Genomic DNA, 16,628 nt, shown 5'->3' with positions numbered 1-16,628 from the left:
TGGTTCACCAACTACTTCTCAAACAGAGTTCAGTGTGTCAAATTGGAAGGCCTGATGTCTGAACCTCTGGCTGTCTGTATGGGGGTGCCACAGGGTTCAATTCTCGGGACCAGTATTTTCTCTCTATATATCAATGATGTCGCTTTTGCTGCTGGTGATTCTCTGATCCACCTCTATGCATTCTGTAAACATCTGGCCCTTCTTTGGACACTTAACAAACCTCCAAACAAGCTTCAATGCTATACAACATTCCTTCCGTGGCCTCCAACTGCTTTTAAATGCAAGTACAACTAAATGCACGCTCTTCAACCGATTGCTGCCCGCACCGGCCCGCCCGACTAGCATCACTACTCTGGACAGTTCTGACTTAAAATATGTGGACAACTACAAATACCTAGGTGTCTGGTTAGACTAAACTCACTTTCCAGACTCACATTAAGCATTTCCAATCCAAAATTAAATCTAGAATCGGCTTCCTATTTCGCTACAAAGCATCCTTCACTCATGCTGCCAAACATACCCTCGTAAAATTGACTAGCCTACCGATCCTTGACATCGGCGATGTTATTTACAAAATTTGCGGTTTGCCTTCAAAATAAGTGTTATTGAGTGATGCAAATGAATACAAGTAGTAGAATTATGCCATGCTTTTATTTTGAAGGCTCACCGCAAAGTCCACTATTGTGGCTAATCCTTATTGTGGCTAGCTTCACATAGATGGGTCCGACCACCATTAATCAAGTAACTGTCTTATAAATTAAGGTTATTTTAGATGACACCTAGCTATATAGTTAGCTCGCTAACTGTAGCTACTGAATCAGATTGTCGTATTATTTGACACGTCAAATAGTGTATCTTTTTTAGAGCCAAACAGCGTTCCATAGAAATCCTGGTTGAGAATGAATCGACTGAACAACGAAACAGCACAGCAAGTAAGTGAAAGAAACTGGTTTTTGATTATGTTTTACTGGTAATGGGGACATACGTAAATGCCAACAAAATGAGCAGCAGTGGAAATGGTCCACCCACACAGACAGTGTGGTGAAGAAGGCGCAACAGCGCCTCTTCAACCTCAGGAGGCTGAAGAAGTTTGGCTTGTCACCCAAAATCCTCAAACTTTTACAGATACACAATTGAGAGCATCCTGTTGGGCTGTATCACCACCTGGTACGGCAACTGTACCGCCCACAATCGCAAGGCTCTCCAGAGGGTGGTGCCGTATACACAACGCATCACTGGGAGCAAACTACCTGCCCTCCAGGACACTTACAGCACCCAATGTCACAGGAAAGCCAAAAAGATAATCAAGAACAACAACCACCCGAGCCACTGCCTGTTCACCCCATTACCATCCAGAAGGCGAGGTCAGTACTGGTGAATCAAAGCTGGGACCGAGAGACTGAAAAACATCTCAAGGCCATCAGTCTGTTAAACAGCCATCATTAACACAGAGAGGCTGCTGCCTACATACAGACTTGAAATCATTGGCCACTTTAATACATGGATCACTAGTCACTTTAATAATGTTTACATATCTTGCATTACTTATCTCATGTATATACTGTATTTTATACCATCTATTGCATCTTGCCTATGCTGCTCTGTCATTGCTCATCCATATATTTGTATATATTCTTGCTTGTGCTTCTAGTTCTGACAGTGCAGCAATATCTAATCATATAATCTAACATAATATCTAACATGTAATCTAACAATTCCACAACAAGCATTTCACTACACTCGCAATAACATCTGCTAACCATGTGTATGTGACCAATAACATTTGATTTGTTATAATTATCTACAGTTCCTTTGGAAAGTATTCAGATCCCTTGACTTTCCACATTTTGTTAGGTTATAGCCTTATTCTAAAATGGATGATTCCCCCCAATCTACATACAATACCACATAATAACCAAGCAAAAACAGGTTTAGAAATGTTTGCAAATGTATTAAAAATCTGAAATATGTAAATGTAATACGTATTCAGACCCTTTACTCAGTACTTTGTTGTAGCACATTTGGCGGCGATTACAGCATAGAGTCTTCTTGGGAATGACACTACAAGCTTGGCACACCTGTATTTGGGGAGTTTCTCCCAATCTTCTCTGCAGATCCTCTGCAGAGCTCTGTCAGGTTGGATGGGGAGCGTCGCTGCACAGCTATTTTCAGGTCTCCAGAGTAGAGGTCGACCGATTATCATTTTTCAACGCCGATACCGAATATTGGAGAACTAAAAACAGCCAATACCGATTAATCGGACAATTTTATTTATTTATAATAATGACAATTACAACAATACTGAATGAACACTTAACTGAATATAATACATCAATAAAATCAATTTAGCCTCAAATAAATAATGAAACATGTTTAATTTGGTTTAAATAATGCAAAAACAAAGTGTTGGAGAAGAAAGTAAAAGTGCAATATGTGCCATGTAAGAAAGCTAATGTTTAAGTTCCTTGCTCATACGAAAGCTGGTGAATGAGTCTTCAATATTCCCAGGTAAGACATTTTAGGTTGTAGTTATTATAGGACTATTTCTCTCTATACCATTTGTATTTCATTAACCTTTGACTATTGGATGTTCTTATAGTCACTTTAGTATTGCCAGTGTAACAGTATAGCTTCCGTCCCTCTCCTCGCTCCTACCTGGGCTCGAACCAGGTAGGACCGCTCGAACGACAACAGCCACCCTCGAAGCAGCGGTACCCATCGCTCCACAAAAGCCGCGGCCCTTGCAGAGCAAGGGAAATAACCACTCCAAGCCTCAGAGCGAGTGACGTTTGAAACACTATTAGTGCGCACCCCGCTAACTAGCTAGCCATTGCACATCGGTTACACCAGTCTAATCTCGGGAGTTGATAGGCTTGAAGTCATAAACAGGGCTGTGCTTGCGAAGAGCTGCTGGCAAAACGCACGAAAGTGCTGTTTGAATGAATGGGGCTTACCACCGCTCAGTCAGACTGCTCTATCAAATCATAGACTTAGTTATAACATAATACACAGAAATACGAGCCTTCGGTCATTAATATCGTCGAATCCGGAAACTAAGACGTTTATTCTTTCAGTGAAATACTGAACCGTTCCGTATTTTATCTAACGGTTGGCATCCATAAGTCTAAATATTCCTGTTACATTGCACAATCTTCAATTTTATGTCCTAATTACGTAAAATTCGGGCAAATTAGGCTGCCCAAACTGTTGCATATACACTGACTCTGCGTGCAATGAACGCATGAGAAGTGACACAATTTTACCTGGTTAATATTGCCTGCTAACCTGAATTTCTTTTCGCTAAATATGCAGGTTTTAAAACATATACTTCTGTGTATTGATTTTAAGAAAGGCATTGATGTTTATGGTTAGGTACACATCGGAGCAACGATACGCACCACATCGATTATATGCAACGCAGGACACGCTAGATAAACTAGTAATATCATCAACCATGTGTAGTTAACTAATGATTATGATTGATTGTTTTTTTAAGATAAGTTTAATGCTAGCTAGCAACTTACCTTGGCTTACTGCTTTCGCATAACAGGCAGGCTCCTCGTGGAGTGCAATGAGAGGCAGGTGGTTAGAGCGTTGGTCTAGTTAACTGTAAGGTTGCAAGATTGAATCCCCCCAAGCTGACAAGGTAAAAATCTGCCCCTGAACGAGGCAGTTAACCCACTGTTCCTAGGCCGTCATTGAAAATAAGAATGTGTTTTTAATAACTGACTTGCCTAGTTAAATAAAGATAAAAAAAAAAATATATATATATATATATATATATATATACAGTATCATTTTTTTAATCGGCCAAATCGGTGTTCAGAAATACCGATTTCCAATTGTTGTGAAAACTTGAAATCGGCCCCAATTAATCGGCCATTCTGATTAATCGGTCGACCTCTACTCCAGAGATGTTCGATCGGGTTCAAGTCCGGGATCTGGCTAGGCCATTCAAGGATATTGAAACTCCTGCATCGTCTTGGCTGTGGTTGTTGTCCGGTTGGAAGGTGAACCTTCGGCCTCAGTCTCAGGTTCTGAACGCTCTGGAGCAGGTTATCAAGTCTCTCTCTGTACTTTGCTCCATTCATCTTTCCCTGATCCTTACTAGTTTCCCTTTCCCTGTCGCTGAAAAACATCCCCACAGCATGATGCTGCCACTACCATGCTTTACCGTATGGATGGTGCCAGGTTTCCTCCAGACGCGACGCTTGGCATTCAAGCCAATGAGTTCAATCTTGGTTTCATCAGACCAGAGAATCTTGCTTCTCATGATCTGGGAGTCTCTAGGTGGCTTTTGGCAAGCTCGAAGCGGGCTGTCATGTGCCTTTTACCGAGGAGTGGCTTCCGACTGGCCACGGTACCATAAAGGCCTGATTGGTGGAGTGCTGCAGAGAGGTTTGTCCTTCTGGAAGATTCTCCACAGAGGAACTCTGGAGCTCCTTCAGAGTGACCATCGGGTTCTTGGTCACCTCCCTGACCAAGGCCCTTCTACCCCGATTGCTCAGTTTGGCCAGTCAGCCGGTTCCATATAAGAAGGATGGAGCCCACTGTTTTCACGGGGACCTTCAATGCTGCAGCACTTTTTTTGTGTGTCCTTCCCTAGATCTGGATCTGTGCCTCGACACAATCCTGTCTCGGATCTCTACAGACAATTCCTTCGACCTCATTGATTAGTTTTTGCTCTGACATATACGGTCAACTGTTGGACCTTATATAGACAGGTGTGCCTTTCCAAATCATGTCTAATCAATTGAATTTACCACAGGTGGTCTCCAATCAAGTTGTAGAAACATCTCAAGGATGATCAATGGAAACAGGATGTACCTGAGCTCAATTTCGAGGCTCATAGCAAATGGTCTGAATACATTGAGTACGTAAATAAGGTCTGATTTTTTTAGATTTTTTTAATACATTTTCAAAAATGTCTAAACCTGTTTTCGCTTTGTCATTATGGGTAGTGTCTGTAGATTGAGGAAAAATATGTATCAATTTTAGAATCAGGTTGTAACTTTAACACATTTGATTTATTTTAATTTAAAAAGGCAAGTCAGTTAAGATCAAATTCTTATTTACAATGACAACCTACACCGGCCAAACCCTATCAACACTGGGCAAGTTGTGCGCCGCCCTGTGTGACTCCCAATCACAGCCAGTTGTGATACAGCCTGGACTTGAACCAGGGTCTGTAGTGACACCTCTAGCATTGAGATGCGGTGCCTTAGACCACTGCGCCACTCTGGAGCCCAACTGTGGAAAAAGGGTCTGAATACTTTCCGAATGCGCTGTAAATGCATATCGAACTTGAAATGATTACAGCATTATATTATTGCTACCTTCTCTCCTTGCAGGGGATTAGACAGATCACCAGATGCCCAGGCCTCAAAACCAGAAACACGTAATTTTGTATAAATGTTAACATTTGTTTTTACTGTATCTGTGCATGAGTCTTTAAAACAGTCCATTGTACAAAATTAATCATTCCTAAGTGAGTGACATCAAGGAGATTAAATCCCAACATTCACAAGCTTGTTCAGTGCACAAGAACAAATTGTCTAATGACAGCCACAGGTTTCTTTATATACAGGACCGTACTTTACAGGTTCTTGTTCCAGCACTTCACCACCACATAGTTAAACACATTGTGGTCTAAATTGAAGACTTGCAAACAGTGCAATCGCCTGGGACAGAAATCACATCTGTATTTTAGAATGAGCTTCATACATTACAATGTCCTGACAATTCTGGATAAACAATATGGGTGAATCTATTCAACATTGTGATGTTGCACACTCCTGAATAATATTGTTGGATATGGTGATTACAGTGGTGGCTGGGAGGTTCACAACAAGTTATTTCCATGTGCAGGGTGTCAGGGTGGGATGTCCTTCAACCTTGTACAAGCTGAGACGAGGGGAAAGAAATGACCCTCACTGCTCAAATTTCAATGCTGATTCAAGCTGCTTAAGCCACAACTACCTGTATTACTCTTCAATCATTTATTAACAGTTTTGCATATTTTTAGGCTTTGTCAAGTTTACAGTAAGAGTAGAAAAATTGCCTCAAATTGTAACACCAACCCCAATGGTGCAACACAATAAGGGAAGGGAAAGTGGCAAGAGAAAGTTAGCTGGGTAACACTGCAGCTAGGTAGCAAAACAGACTCATCAACAGGATGTACAAATAACTTGGCTGGCTATTGGGCAGGACTGTTTTCTCCTGCCAAGCCAATGCAGTGGAGGGAAACGCGATCAGGTGCCCGCTTTAGTACCTGAAAACGATTTGCTGTCTAGCAAGTTCACCAATTCAGGATTTAAAAAATAAATAAAAAACTGTCCATTTCTTCACAATTGAGACATTGCTGAATCTACGACTAGTTAGTTTAGGGTGTTCATCTCGAAAACAGCCGATATAAACCGGATGAGATCGCCGGCAGTCGTGGCCAACGTGTTAGTTAGCTAGCTTAGCAACTAACTCTTAAACACCAGTTACTCAACATTTGAATTCACAATTCAAATGAAAGTAATTTGTTGAACATTTAAACATAATTTTGTGAATAAATAAATGTTACACTTACATTTCCAAGTGATTTATTATGCTTCTGGAAAGTGTTATCCCAAGCAGGGACTTCTGTTGGTCATTAATTCACATTTTTTTCCGGTGCGCCGCAGGTGTTATGGGATAGCCTCCTACATGGGATTGGGACACGCAAATTTTGACACCCTGCATCGAAAATCTTCCTCAAAAGGCAGCAAGCATCCTTATCATCGCCAGTTGATGTCTCGTTGAACCATAAATTCACGCTAAATTCACTCACACAGCTGATCTCAATTGCAACCATTATTTGGCACCTCTACTGCTCCATAAAATATGCTTGTAACAACAGTCTTTCAAGATATGTTCGCCCTCTGGTTGGTATTGTCATTGCAACAACTAAGTCCTTTTTGAACAGAGTAAGGCTGATTGATTTATTTGACAAGCATTCCGTACAATATAAATAAAGTATTTCCTCGTTTAAATCTAATGTTGCAATTTACCTTACATTTTGTATGACTGGAACCTAATGTTGGTGTAGCCTACTGACTTATTTGATTCGTTTCCTATTATGCTATCCAAAAGTGTCTGGTATGGTCATTTCTAATCAAGATGGGGAGTAAAACAACCCTTCACTGTCCATATTTGAAATGTGTAACTACATCAAGTCAATCGGGGTATTGAGTTACTTGTGCCAATTTTGAGTTAATCCGTAACCTTAGGGTCTCCAACCCTGTTCACGGAGAGCTACCCACCTGTAGGTTTTCGCTCCAACCCCATTTGTAACTAACCTGTTTCAGTTTCAACCAGCTAATTATTAGAATCAGGTTGGAGTGAAAACCTACAGGAGAGTAGCTCTCCAGGAACAAGGTTGGTGAGTCCTGCACTAGACACTTGTATGTCGTAGCTCGTTAGTGACCAATATCCATGTTGTGTTATTAAGCTATAAAAAACAATAGTTGTTGATGTGTATGGCTGCATTTTAGATCCATTTTTGTACATTTGAATGTTGCAGTAATCGGACCGAGGCCTAGTGTTTGCACAAGCGAGAGAGAACATTCTGTTCTGTTATAATCTCCACCCGGCACAGCCAGAAGAGGACTGGCCACCCCACATAGCCTGGTCCCTCTCTAGGTTTCTTCCTTGGTTTTGGCCTTTCTAGGGAGTTTTTCCTAGCCACTGTGCTTCTACACCTGCATTGCTTGCTGTTTGGGGTTTTAGGCTGGGTTTCTGTACAGCACTTTGAGATATCAGCCGATGTATGAATGGCTATATAAATACATTTGATTTGAGAACATAATTTTGATAGCAAGCCCTGATCCAATGACTCAACTGCACCCGCATGGAGAGAAAGATAACTGCTAATTTTCAGCTAGCTCACAAGGCTCATTTTAATTTCCTGATGCTAACAAATGGAATTGTTTTAAGATGGTCATATCATGGATAATTTAGCTATTTGATTTTGAATTTTTATCTCTATTCCATTTCTTTTTATCCCCCAAAACCTCCCTAGTCCTTGCTGATGACAAGCATACCCTTAACATGATGCAGCCACCATGCTTGAAGATTTGTGTTGGATTTGCCCCCAAAAGTTAAACTTTGTATTCACGATGTAAAGGTAATTTCTTTGCCAAATATTTAGCAATTTTACTTTAGTGCTTTATTGCAAACAGGATGCATGTTTTGTATTTTTTACAATTCTGTACAGGCTTGCTTCTTTTTACTCTGTCATTTACAGTGCCTTTGGAAAGTATTCAGACCCCTTGACTTTTTCCAAATTTTGTTAGGTTACAGCCTTATTCTAAAATGTATTAAATAGTTTTTTTCCTCATTTACACACAATACCCCATAATGACAAAGTAAACAGGTTTAGATATTTTGGGGTCTGAATACTTATGTAAATAAGATATTTCTGTTTTTGAATTTTAATACATTTGCAAATATTTCTAAAAACCTGTTTTCGCTTAGTCATTATGGGGTAGTGTGTGTAGATTGCTATTTTTAAAAATATTTTAAAATCCATTTTAGAATAAGGCAAAATGTAGAAAAATTCAAGGGGTCTGAACACTTTCAGTAACTACAATGTTGTTGATCCATCGTCAGTGTTCTCCTATCACAGTCATTTAACTCTGTTTTAAAGTTACCACTGGCCTCATGGTGAAATTCCCGAGCGGTTCCTTCCTCTCCGGCAACTGAGTTAGGAAGGACACCTGTATGTTTGTAATGACTGTGTGTATTGGTACACCATCCAAAGTGTAATTAATAACTTCACCATGCTCAAAGGGATATTCAATGTCTGCTTCTTTTTATTTTACCCACCTACCAATAGGTGCTCTTCTTTATGAGGCATTGGAAAACCTTCCTGGTCTTTGTGGTTGAATTTGTGTTTAAAATGTACTGCTCGACTGAGGGATCTTTATAGATTTTTAGAAGAGGTAGGGTACAGAGATGAGGTAGTCATAAAAAAATCATGTTAAACACTATTATTGCACAAAGAGTGAGTCCATGCAACTTATTATGTGACTTGTTCAGCAAATGTTTACTCCTGAACTTATTTAGGCTTGCCATAACAAAGAGGATGAATACTTATTGACTTAAGGCATTTCAGCTTTTAATTTATTAATTTGAACATTTTTAAAAACATAATTCCACTTTGACATTATTGAGTATTGTGTGTAGGCCAGTGACACAATTCAGGCTGTAACATAACAAAATATATTGAACAAGTCAAGGGGTATGAATACTTTCTGAAGTCTCTGTATTTAACCCCAAAAGAACGGTTGTTTTTTCTTTGTATTATCTTTTACCAGATCTATTGTGTTATATTCTCCTACATTCCTTTCACAATTCCACAAACTTCAAAGTGTTTCCTTTGAAACGGTACCAAGAATATGCGTATCCTTGCCTCAGGGCCTGAGTTACAGGCAGTAAGATTTGGGTATGTCATTTTAAGCGAAAATGGGGGGGGGGGGGGCGGATCCTTAAGATGGCAGATCTGTATATGAATTTGCATTTGGCTCACAACACTTGTTTGATTTAATGAAGCTAATATACAGTAGAGAAGACATCACCGCATACAGTACATGTCTATTTGGATGTGGATTCTAAAAGCACACTGGTATCATTACACATATTGGCACTGGCCACTACAATGTTTTGGTAATATGAGAGACCACAGGGACTCAGGTTTACATCAATAGCTAATGGCAAACATTGATTACAAGCCAGTGTATTACTGTGCTGTGCGTGTATGAACAGTGTGTATTCAATCCATATGTTTGTGCACCAAATATTCGGGTTCGGTTGGGTGATGGTTGCGATAGTTCTCTCATGGCTGAGATTTATTCCCATGCTAATGATGGAAAGCTTACAAGCTCAGAGCCAAAAGGCTAGTGATGTTTCTACAGACTCTGTGCGTGCATGTGTGCCTGCGCGCGGTCTGTCACGCTCCGTTCCTCCCCCCTCTCTCTCTCCCTGCATGTCAACCTAGGTTAAACACAGCCTCCTTTCCTCTCTGCCTCTCATTCTCACTCACCACTCATATTCTTGTGTGCACTCAGATCACTGCACTAGAGACACATTACACTAGCTGAACCATCGCTGGCCTGCCTATTTATCTATGGCAAATTTAATCCATTTTCCATTTTGGGAAATTAATCTCTCAACCCACATATCTGAGATGGTGTTGGTGTCACCATTGCTAAGGATAAGATCAATATTGTGGCATACTGGAAGTGTTATAAGCAATCATCTGTAGTAGTTGTGTTATTCTATAAATTATTTAAATACCCGTATGTATTGTTTTTCAGATAGCTGCTAAGCTTCCGTTTTAGGCCTGGGAATTGCCAATGACTTCACGAATACAATATCATGATACTTAAGTGCCGATACAATATGTATTGCTATTCTCACGATTTTATATGTATTGCGATTCAATATTGTGATTTTATTGCTATTTGATGTTCCAAACATATTGCTCTATATACTGTATGTCTCTATACTGTAAGTCTGCTGCGGAGAGATGAGAGCATGAGAAAATGTTTGATCAGTCATGGCAATAAAAGTACTGGAAACATGGCTCACTATTTAAAAAGTAGATAGAGAACAGGCTATAGGATGGGAAAAAAGTTTTGGCGCAAGTATAGTCGACTAGCGTTAGCCTACTCTAGCAAATATTAACATTTATCGATACTTGGAGTATAGATATAATATCCCCTTACAAAAAATAATTTATTGCGGCAAGTTTGTGGCAAATTTGTTGAAAATTAAATTGTCACGTTCTGACCTTTATTTCCTTTGTTTTGTCGTTATTTTGTATGGTCAGGGCGTGAGTTGGGGTGGGCAGTCTATGTTTGTTTTTCTATGATTTTGGGATTTCTATGTTTCGGGCTAGTATGGTTCTCAATCAGAGGCAGGTGTCATTAGTTGTCTTTGATTGAGAATCATACTTAGGTAGCCTGGGTTTCACTGTTTGTTTGTGGGTGATTGTCTATGTTAGTTGCTTGTGTCAGCACAGTGCTTGTGCTTTATTTTATCGTTTATTGTTTTTGTACAGTTTACTTCGTGTTTTTCGTCATCTATTAAATGATGCGTTCACACCGCGATGCGCGTTGGTCCGCTTCTTACGACAATCGTGACATAAATAGTGTGCAAAACAATGTTACCAGAAGTTTGCAAATGTTTGCCACTAGTGGTGAATCTGCGGCAAACTTTTGGCAACAATAATATTTATTTCCACTAATGGCAAACAGTTGAAGAGGCAACTCCGGGATGCTGGCCTTCTACGCAGAGTTCCTCTGTCCAGTGTCTGTGTTCTTTTGCCCATCTTAATCTTTTCTTTTTATTGGCCAGTCTGAGATATGGCTTTTTCTTTGCAACTCTGCCTAGAAGGCCAGCATCCCAGTTGCCTCTTCACTGTTGACGTTGAGACTGTTTTTTTTCAGGTACTATTTAATGAAGCTGCCATTTGAGGACTGCGTCTGTTTCTCAAACTAGACACTCTAATGTACTTGTCCTCTTGCTCAGTTGTGCACCGGGGCCTCCCACTCCTCTTTCTACTCTGGTTTGAGCCAGTTTGCACTATTCTGTGAAGGGAGTAGTACACAGCGTTGTACGAGATCTTCAGTTTCTTGCCAATTTCTCACATGGAATAGCTTTCATTTCTCAGAACAAGAATAGACTGACAAGTTTCAGAAGAAAGTCTTTGTTTCTGGCCATTTTGAGCCTGTAATCGAACACACAAATGCTGATGCTCCAGATACTCAACTTGTCTAAAGAAGGACAGTTTTATTGCTTCCTTAATCAGCACAACCGTTTTCAGCTCTGCTAACATAATTGCAAACGGGTTTTCTAATAATCAATTAGCCTTTTAAAATGATAAACTTGGATTAGCTAACACAACGTGCCATTGGAACACAGTCATGGTTGCTGATTATGGGCCTCTGTATGACTATGTAGATATTCCATTAAAAAAATAGCCGTTTCCAGCTACAATAGTAATTTACAACATTAACAATGTCTACACTGTATTTCTGATCAATTTGATGTTATTTTAATGGACCAACAATGTGCTTTTCTTTCAAAAACAAGGACATTTCTAAGAGACCCCAGACCTTTGAATGATAGTGTGTGTGTGTGTGTGTGTGTGTGTGTGTGTGTGCGTGCAATTCACCAGCTAAGTAAAGATGCACATCTGCTTCTAATCCTGTCCTCGGTTGAAATGGACCTCCTCTGTGTGTGTGATAGTTAGTTACACTATGTTTAGCTCTCTGGGTTGAGGGAGGAGTGAACCATACACTCCTCCTTGATTGTCCCTTTCATGGGCCTCAGGCCCTCAGCTCAGTGGTCTTTAGGGGTTGCCAGGCACAGGCCATTAGGATTTTACTGACAGACTACGAGAGGGCTTTGTGTCCTTGTGTCCTAGTGATAAAATATCAGTTAACATTTACTGTAAAACAGGCTAGGACAGACTTTATAGGTACAGTGCGAATATAGAGTTTTTTTCTGGGTCGAACAGCACAAATAAAGCAATGGCTTGTCTCCTTTTCCAGGTCGATGAGAAGTGCAACTTTATTTGATTTTGTTGCTTGCAGGCTAAATTTGAAGACAATTATGTGGAAGGGGAAGTGCAGTGAATGCGTGAGATTTGATCCCCTTTTTTTGGAATCAGTCTAACCATGCAACCCTTTCTGCCCCACTGGCTCATTGAGCACAAGACTGAGGGCCATGGGGGGCAGGAAGTCTCATCATGGGGAGTCAAGGACTTACAGCGACTTTCAAAATGAATGCAAGGGAAGCAAACAAGATATGTGCCCGTGTGTTGTTTGTGTGGTTGGTGTAATGCTCAGCTCAGTGATGGCCAGTGTACCCGACAGCAGTGCAGGGTTGTTCGTCGTTACAGAGGCTGAGAACCGTAAAGTTTACATGCTTTCAATTAACATTGACATTTTAGTAATTTAGGGGACCCTAATCCAGAGCGATTTACAATTAAGAGATGAAGAGATGTGCTGTCGGCCAAATTAGGTTGTCAGGCTCACCAAATGGGATAGAGGGGCCTTTATGTTGATTTTCTCAGAACCTCATCACCATAGCTGACCCTCCACTCACCCTCATGCCCTGTAGCAGGGAGGGATGGAACTGACCAGAACAAGTGATAGAATTACCATAACGCCCCAGTTCTCTGTAAATGTGCGTGCCCATCAGTGCATGTTTTAGCTTGATACCAACCACACTGTTATGTGGGTTTACTGGGTTGTTCTTTTTTTGTTGCATTCCTTCTATAAGGAAATATTCCTTCTATAAAATTGAATAAATAATGGCATCAAGTTGTGTGTGTGAGTGTTGTTTAACGGGCGTGAGGAGAGGAGAGGAGAGGAGAGGAGATATATCACAGCTGCAAGTGGGATGTGCTCTCAAAGATGTCCTCCAGTAAAACAATGTTGGTGTGCTTGATTCTGAAAAGAGATTTTTTTTTGCGGTGTTGTATAATAGCTGGTAACGTGAGTGTACACGTCTTCATCGTCATCTGTCTCGAAACGCATCTGTTTCTGATGCGCGTGGCTGTGTGTGTGGGTGGCCTATTGAATAATTCACAATGGTGACATTGCTGTAGTGCCTCTAAAACCGTTTGCCATGTGAACTTTGAGACTGACAGGTAGGTGGTAGTGGGGGCAACCAAAAACACAGCGCTATCCCAAATAGCAGCTAGAGAGACTGGCTTGTAGAAAGAAAATTATATATATATATTATATATATATGGTTATTTTTTGTGGGAGTCAGGCAGGGTTGGGGTTGGGATGGGTGATGTGGATGGCTAGTGATGATGAGTGAGCAAACACTTGTGTTTTTGTTTATCCAGCCTCTCCTCTGCCCTGAACCCCACAGGACCTGGCTGCCATGACACACACAGCTGTGGAGAGCCTGGAGTGCATGTGATGTTCCTGGTTATAGTAGCTAGTCCTCCATGGGGAAACCCTCCCTGGGTGGAGAGAACCTGTTCTGCTACTGGGAGGGATAGGATGAGAGAAACAGGATCTGCCTTATTAGAGGGTGCCCGTGGGGACACCGTCCATGGGTAGAGAGGTGCTACTGGCATGGGTTAGGGACAGACACGATGTGCCTGGTTATAGCAGCCACGGGGAGGCCCTCCCTGGGTGGAGAGAGCCTACGTTCGTGGGAGAGATGGTAGACAGAATGTGCATGGTAATAGTGGCTGGCCATGGGGACTGTGTTGGACAGGTTGTGCCTGGTTAGGCCATGGGGATCTATGGGGGATACCCTCACCCGCCCTGAGGAGGAAGGAAGGCTCTTTCTGTAGCCACACTCGCCCCACCATGAGTCATGCAGCTCACGTGCGAACACTCTTTGTGCAAAGTGATCCACACGCCTTATTTCCCAAGAACTCTACCTATTGATTTGGGACCAGACCCCTTTCCTCTTATTAAAATGTCACTACCGTTTTAGTAACCCACCTTTTGAGACAAGCAGGCCTTATTGACTTGGGTTCTAGGGACCAACACTAACTGCCTCACTTTTTCATTGGTGACATACGTTCAGCAAAGCAATATTTAACACATATTTAATGTACAATATTTGGATTGGTCTTTGCAGTTAGTAAGTGTAACTGTAAGTGTGTGTCATATTTGTTTTGAATGCGTGTGTTTCCTGTGCTCCAGGGGGGCGTTCTCGGAGGTGGTGCTAGCGGAGGAGAAGGGGACCCAGAGGCTGGTGGCCATCAAGTGTATTCCCAAGAAGGCTCTGCAGGGAAAGGAGAACAACATCGAGAATGAGATCGCTGTGCTGCACAGGTCAGTAGCATAGAGAATTAACGCAACAAAACACACCACACCACACCACCACATAACCCGATATCCTTAATGCTAGAATCCGCTATTGAAACAATAACAAAGTGGCCACGGCGCCTCTGTTTTGGTAAAATGCTAAACGATGGGCCCGAAGAAATGTAATCATTCTCAAATACATAAACATAGCTATGGGTGCAAGGACTGACCATCCATGATATCAACATTATAGTTTAAACCATGTTTTGAGGCGATACGATGTTTGTTTACATTTACATTGTTTCAAACGAGTAATACCAACTATATTTTGGGTTCTGGTGGAAGTGACAGTTGAACTAAGCTCATGAGGCATTTCTAAGTTATAGCCTATTCTTCAAGAATCAATGGCTACATATCAATAATTCATACGTCCAAAAATGGGTGTAGCAACTGCAGATTCCAGCTTTAATAATGAATACCAGGTCGTTTCCCCATCATCAGTCATGAAAATATTTTAATACTCATTTACGTTCAGGTTCAGGAAAGAGGCTGAAGGCGGCAGGTAGCCTAGCGGTCAGGCCAGTAACCGAGAGGTTGCTGGCTCAAATCCCCGAGCAGACGAGGTCTAACATCTGTTGCTGTGCCCTTGAGCAATGCACTCAACCCTAATTGCTCCTGTAAGTCGCTCTGGATATGAGCATCTGGTAAATTACTCAAATGTAAAATTGAAATTATAAACTGGGTGGTTTCAGCCCTGATTGCTGATTGGCTGACAGCCGTGGCATACCACGGGTATGACGAAACATTTATTTTTACTGCTCTAATTATGTCGGTAATCAGATAATAATAGCAATAAAGCAAATAGCAACTCCGCGTTGCATTGTGCATAAGAACAGCCCTTAGCTGTGCTATATTGGCCATATACCACAACCTCTTGGGCCTTATTGCTTAAATAACACACAGGATCTGTCACTGTAAAGAATTGACAGCATGGTATCTATCTATTGGCTCATGGTAATGTACGGCAGAGCCAACTGATGTTAAGCAGTGAATGCCAGTGGAGAAGGGGGACTGGCTGGATGCATGATACAGTATGTTTTATATATGTGTCCTGTCAGTAGAAACACCAGGATTGTGCACCGGAAATGTCAGGAGTAAAGAATATAAACCTATTTTTAGTGTCCTTGTTGCTAGGGCAACAGCACATACAGAGGCGGGGGGAGATGATGTGTGTGTGTGTGTGTGTGTGTGTGTGTGTGTGTGTGTGTGTGTGTGTGTGTGTGTGTGTGTGTGTGTGTGTGTGTGTGTGTGTGTGTGTGTGTGTGTGTGTGTGTGTGTGTGTGTGTGTGTGTGTGGAGTTCCCTGCAGCAGTGCGAGGGAGAAATAGAATTGAGGGGAGGGAGAGAGACATCCTCATAGACATACACATTGACATCCTCTCTCCTCCATCCTCTCTCTTTTCTTTACAGCAACAACACACAGTGTCACATATCGCCTACATGCATGCTTACAGTATAACAACAGAGCAATGTCCTGCCACAGCCTTGGATGTCTCGTTGTTGGCTTGTGTATTACCAGTGCTGTTCCTGCCAGTGTATTTCCCTCAGTCACTATAGAACTCCCCCTAACAGGCTCACTTCTCTCTCGTCAGTGGTGCTGCATGGAGACATGGACACTGGTGTGTTCAGCCAACGACAGGAGCTGTCTCCAATATATATCCATATATTCTGAATAGAGATGATGAAACACTCGTTTTGGTGTGAAAAGAAAACAACCGACCCCACGATATTACAAGTTCTGTATTTATGGGATGAG

At 41.4% G+C, this 16,628-nt stretch overlaps 1 protein-coding gene across 1 annotated transcript in view; it reads left to right on the top strand.

Annotated features, from left to right (window-relative positions):
* Positions 1-16,628, top strand: part of camk1a (calcium/calmodulin-dependent protein kinase Ia) — a 62,200-nt gene that overhangs the window by 30,145 nt on the left and 15,427 nt on the right. The window contains exon 3 of the mRNA XM_064965855.1: positions 14,709-14,840. Within this exon, the coding sequence (XP_064821927.1) occupies positions 14,709-14,840 (132 nt within the window). The remainder of the gene's footprint in view (positions 1-14,708; positions 14,841-16,628) is intronic.

The sequence above is a fragment of the Oncorhynchus masou genome, chromosome 5 (genome assembly GCF_036934945.1).
Source record: "Oncorhynchus masou masou isolate Uvic2021 chromosome 5, UVic_Omas_1.1, whole genome shotgun sequence".
In the NCBI taxonomy this organism is placed as follows: Eukaryota; Metazoa; Chordata; class Actinopteri; order Salmoniformes; family Salmonidae; genus Oncorhynchus; species Oncorhynchus masou.
The sequence above is the reverse complement of the archived record's forward strand: the minus strand, read 5'-3'. Positions and strand labels throughout refer to the sequence as shown.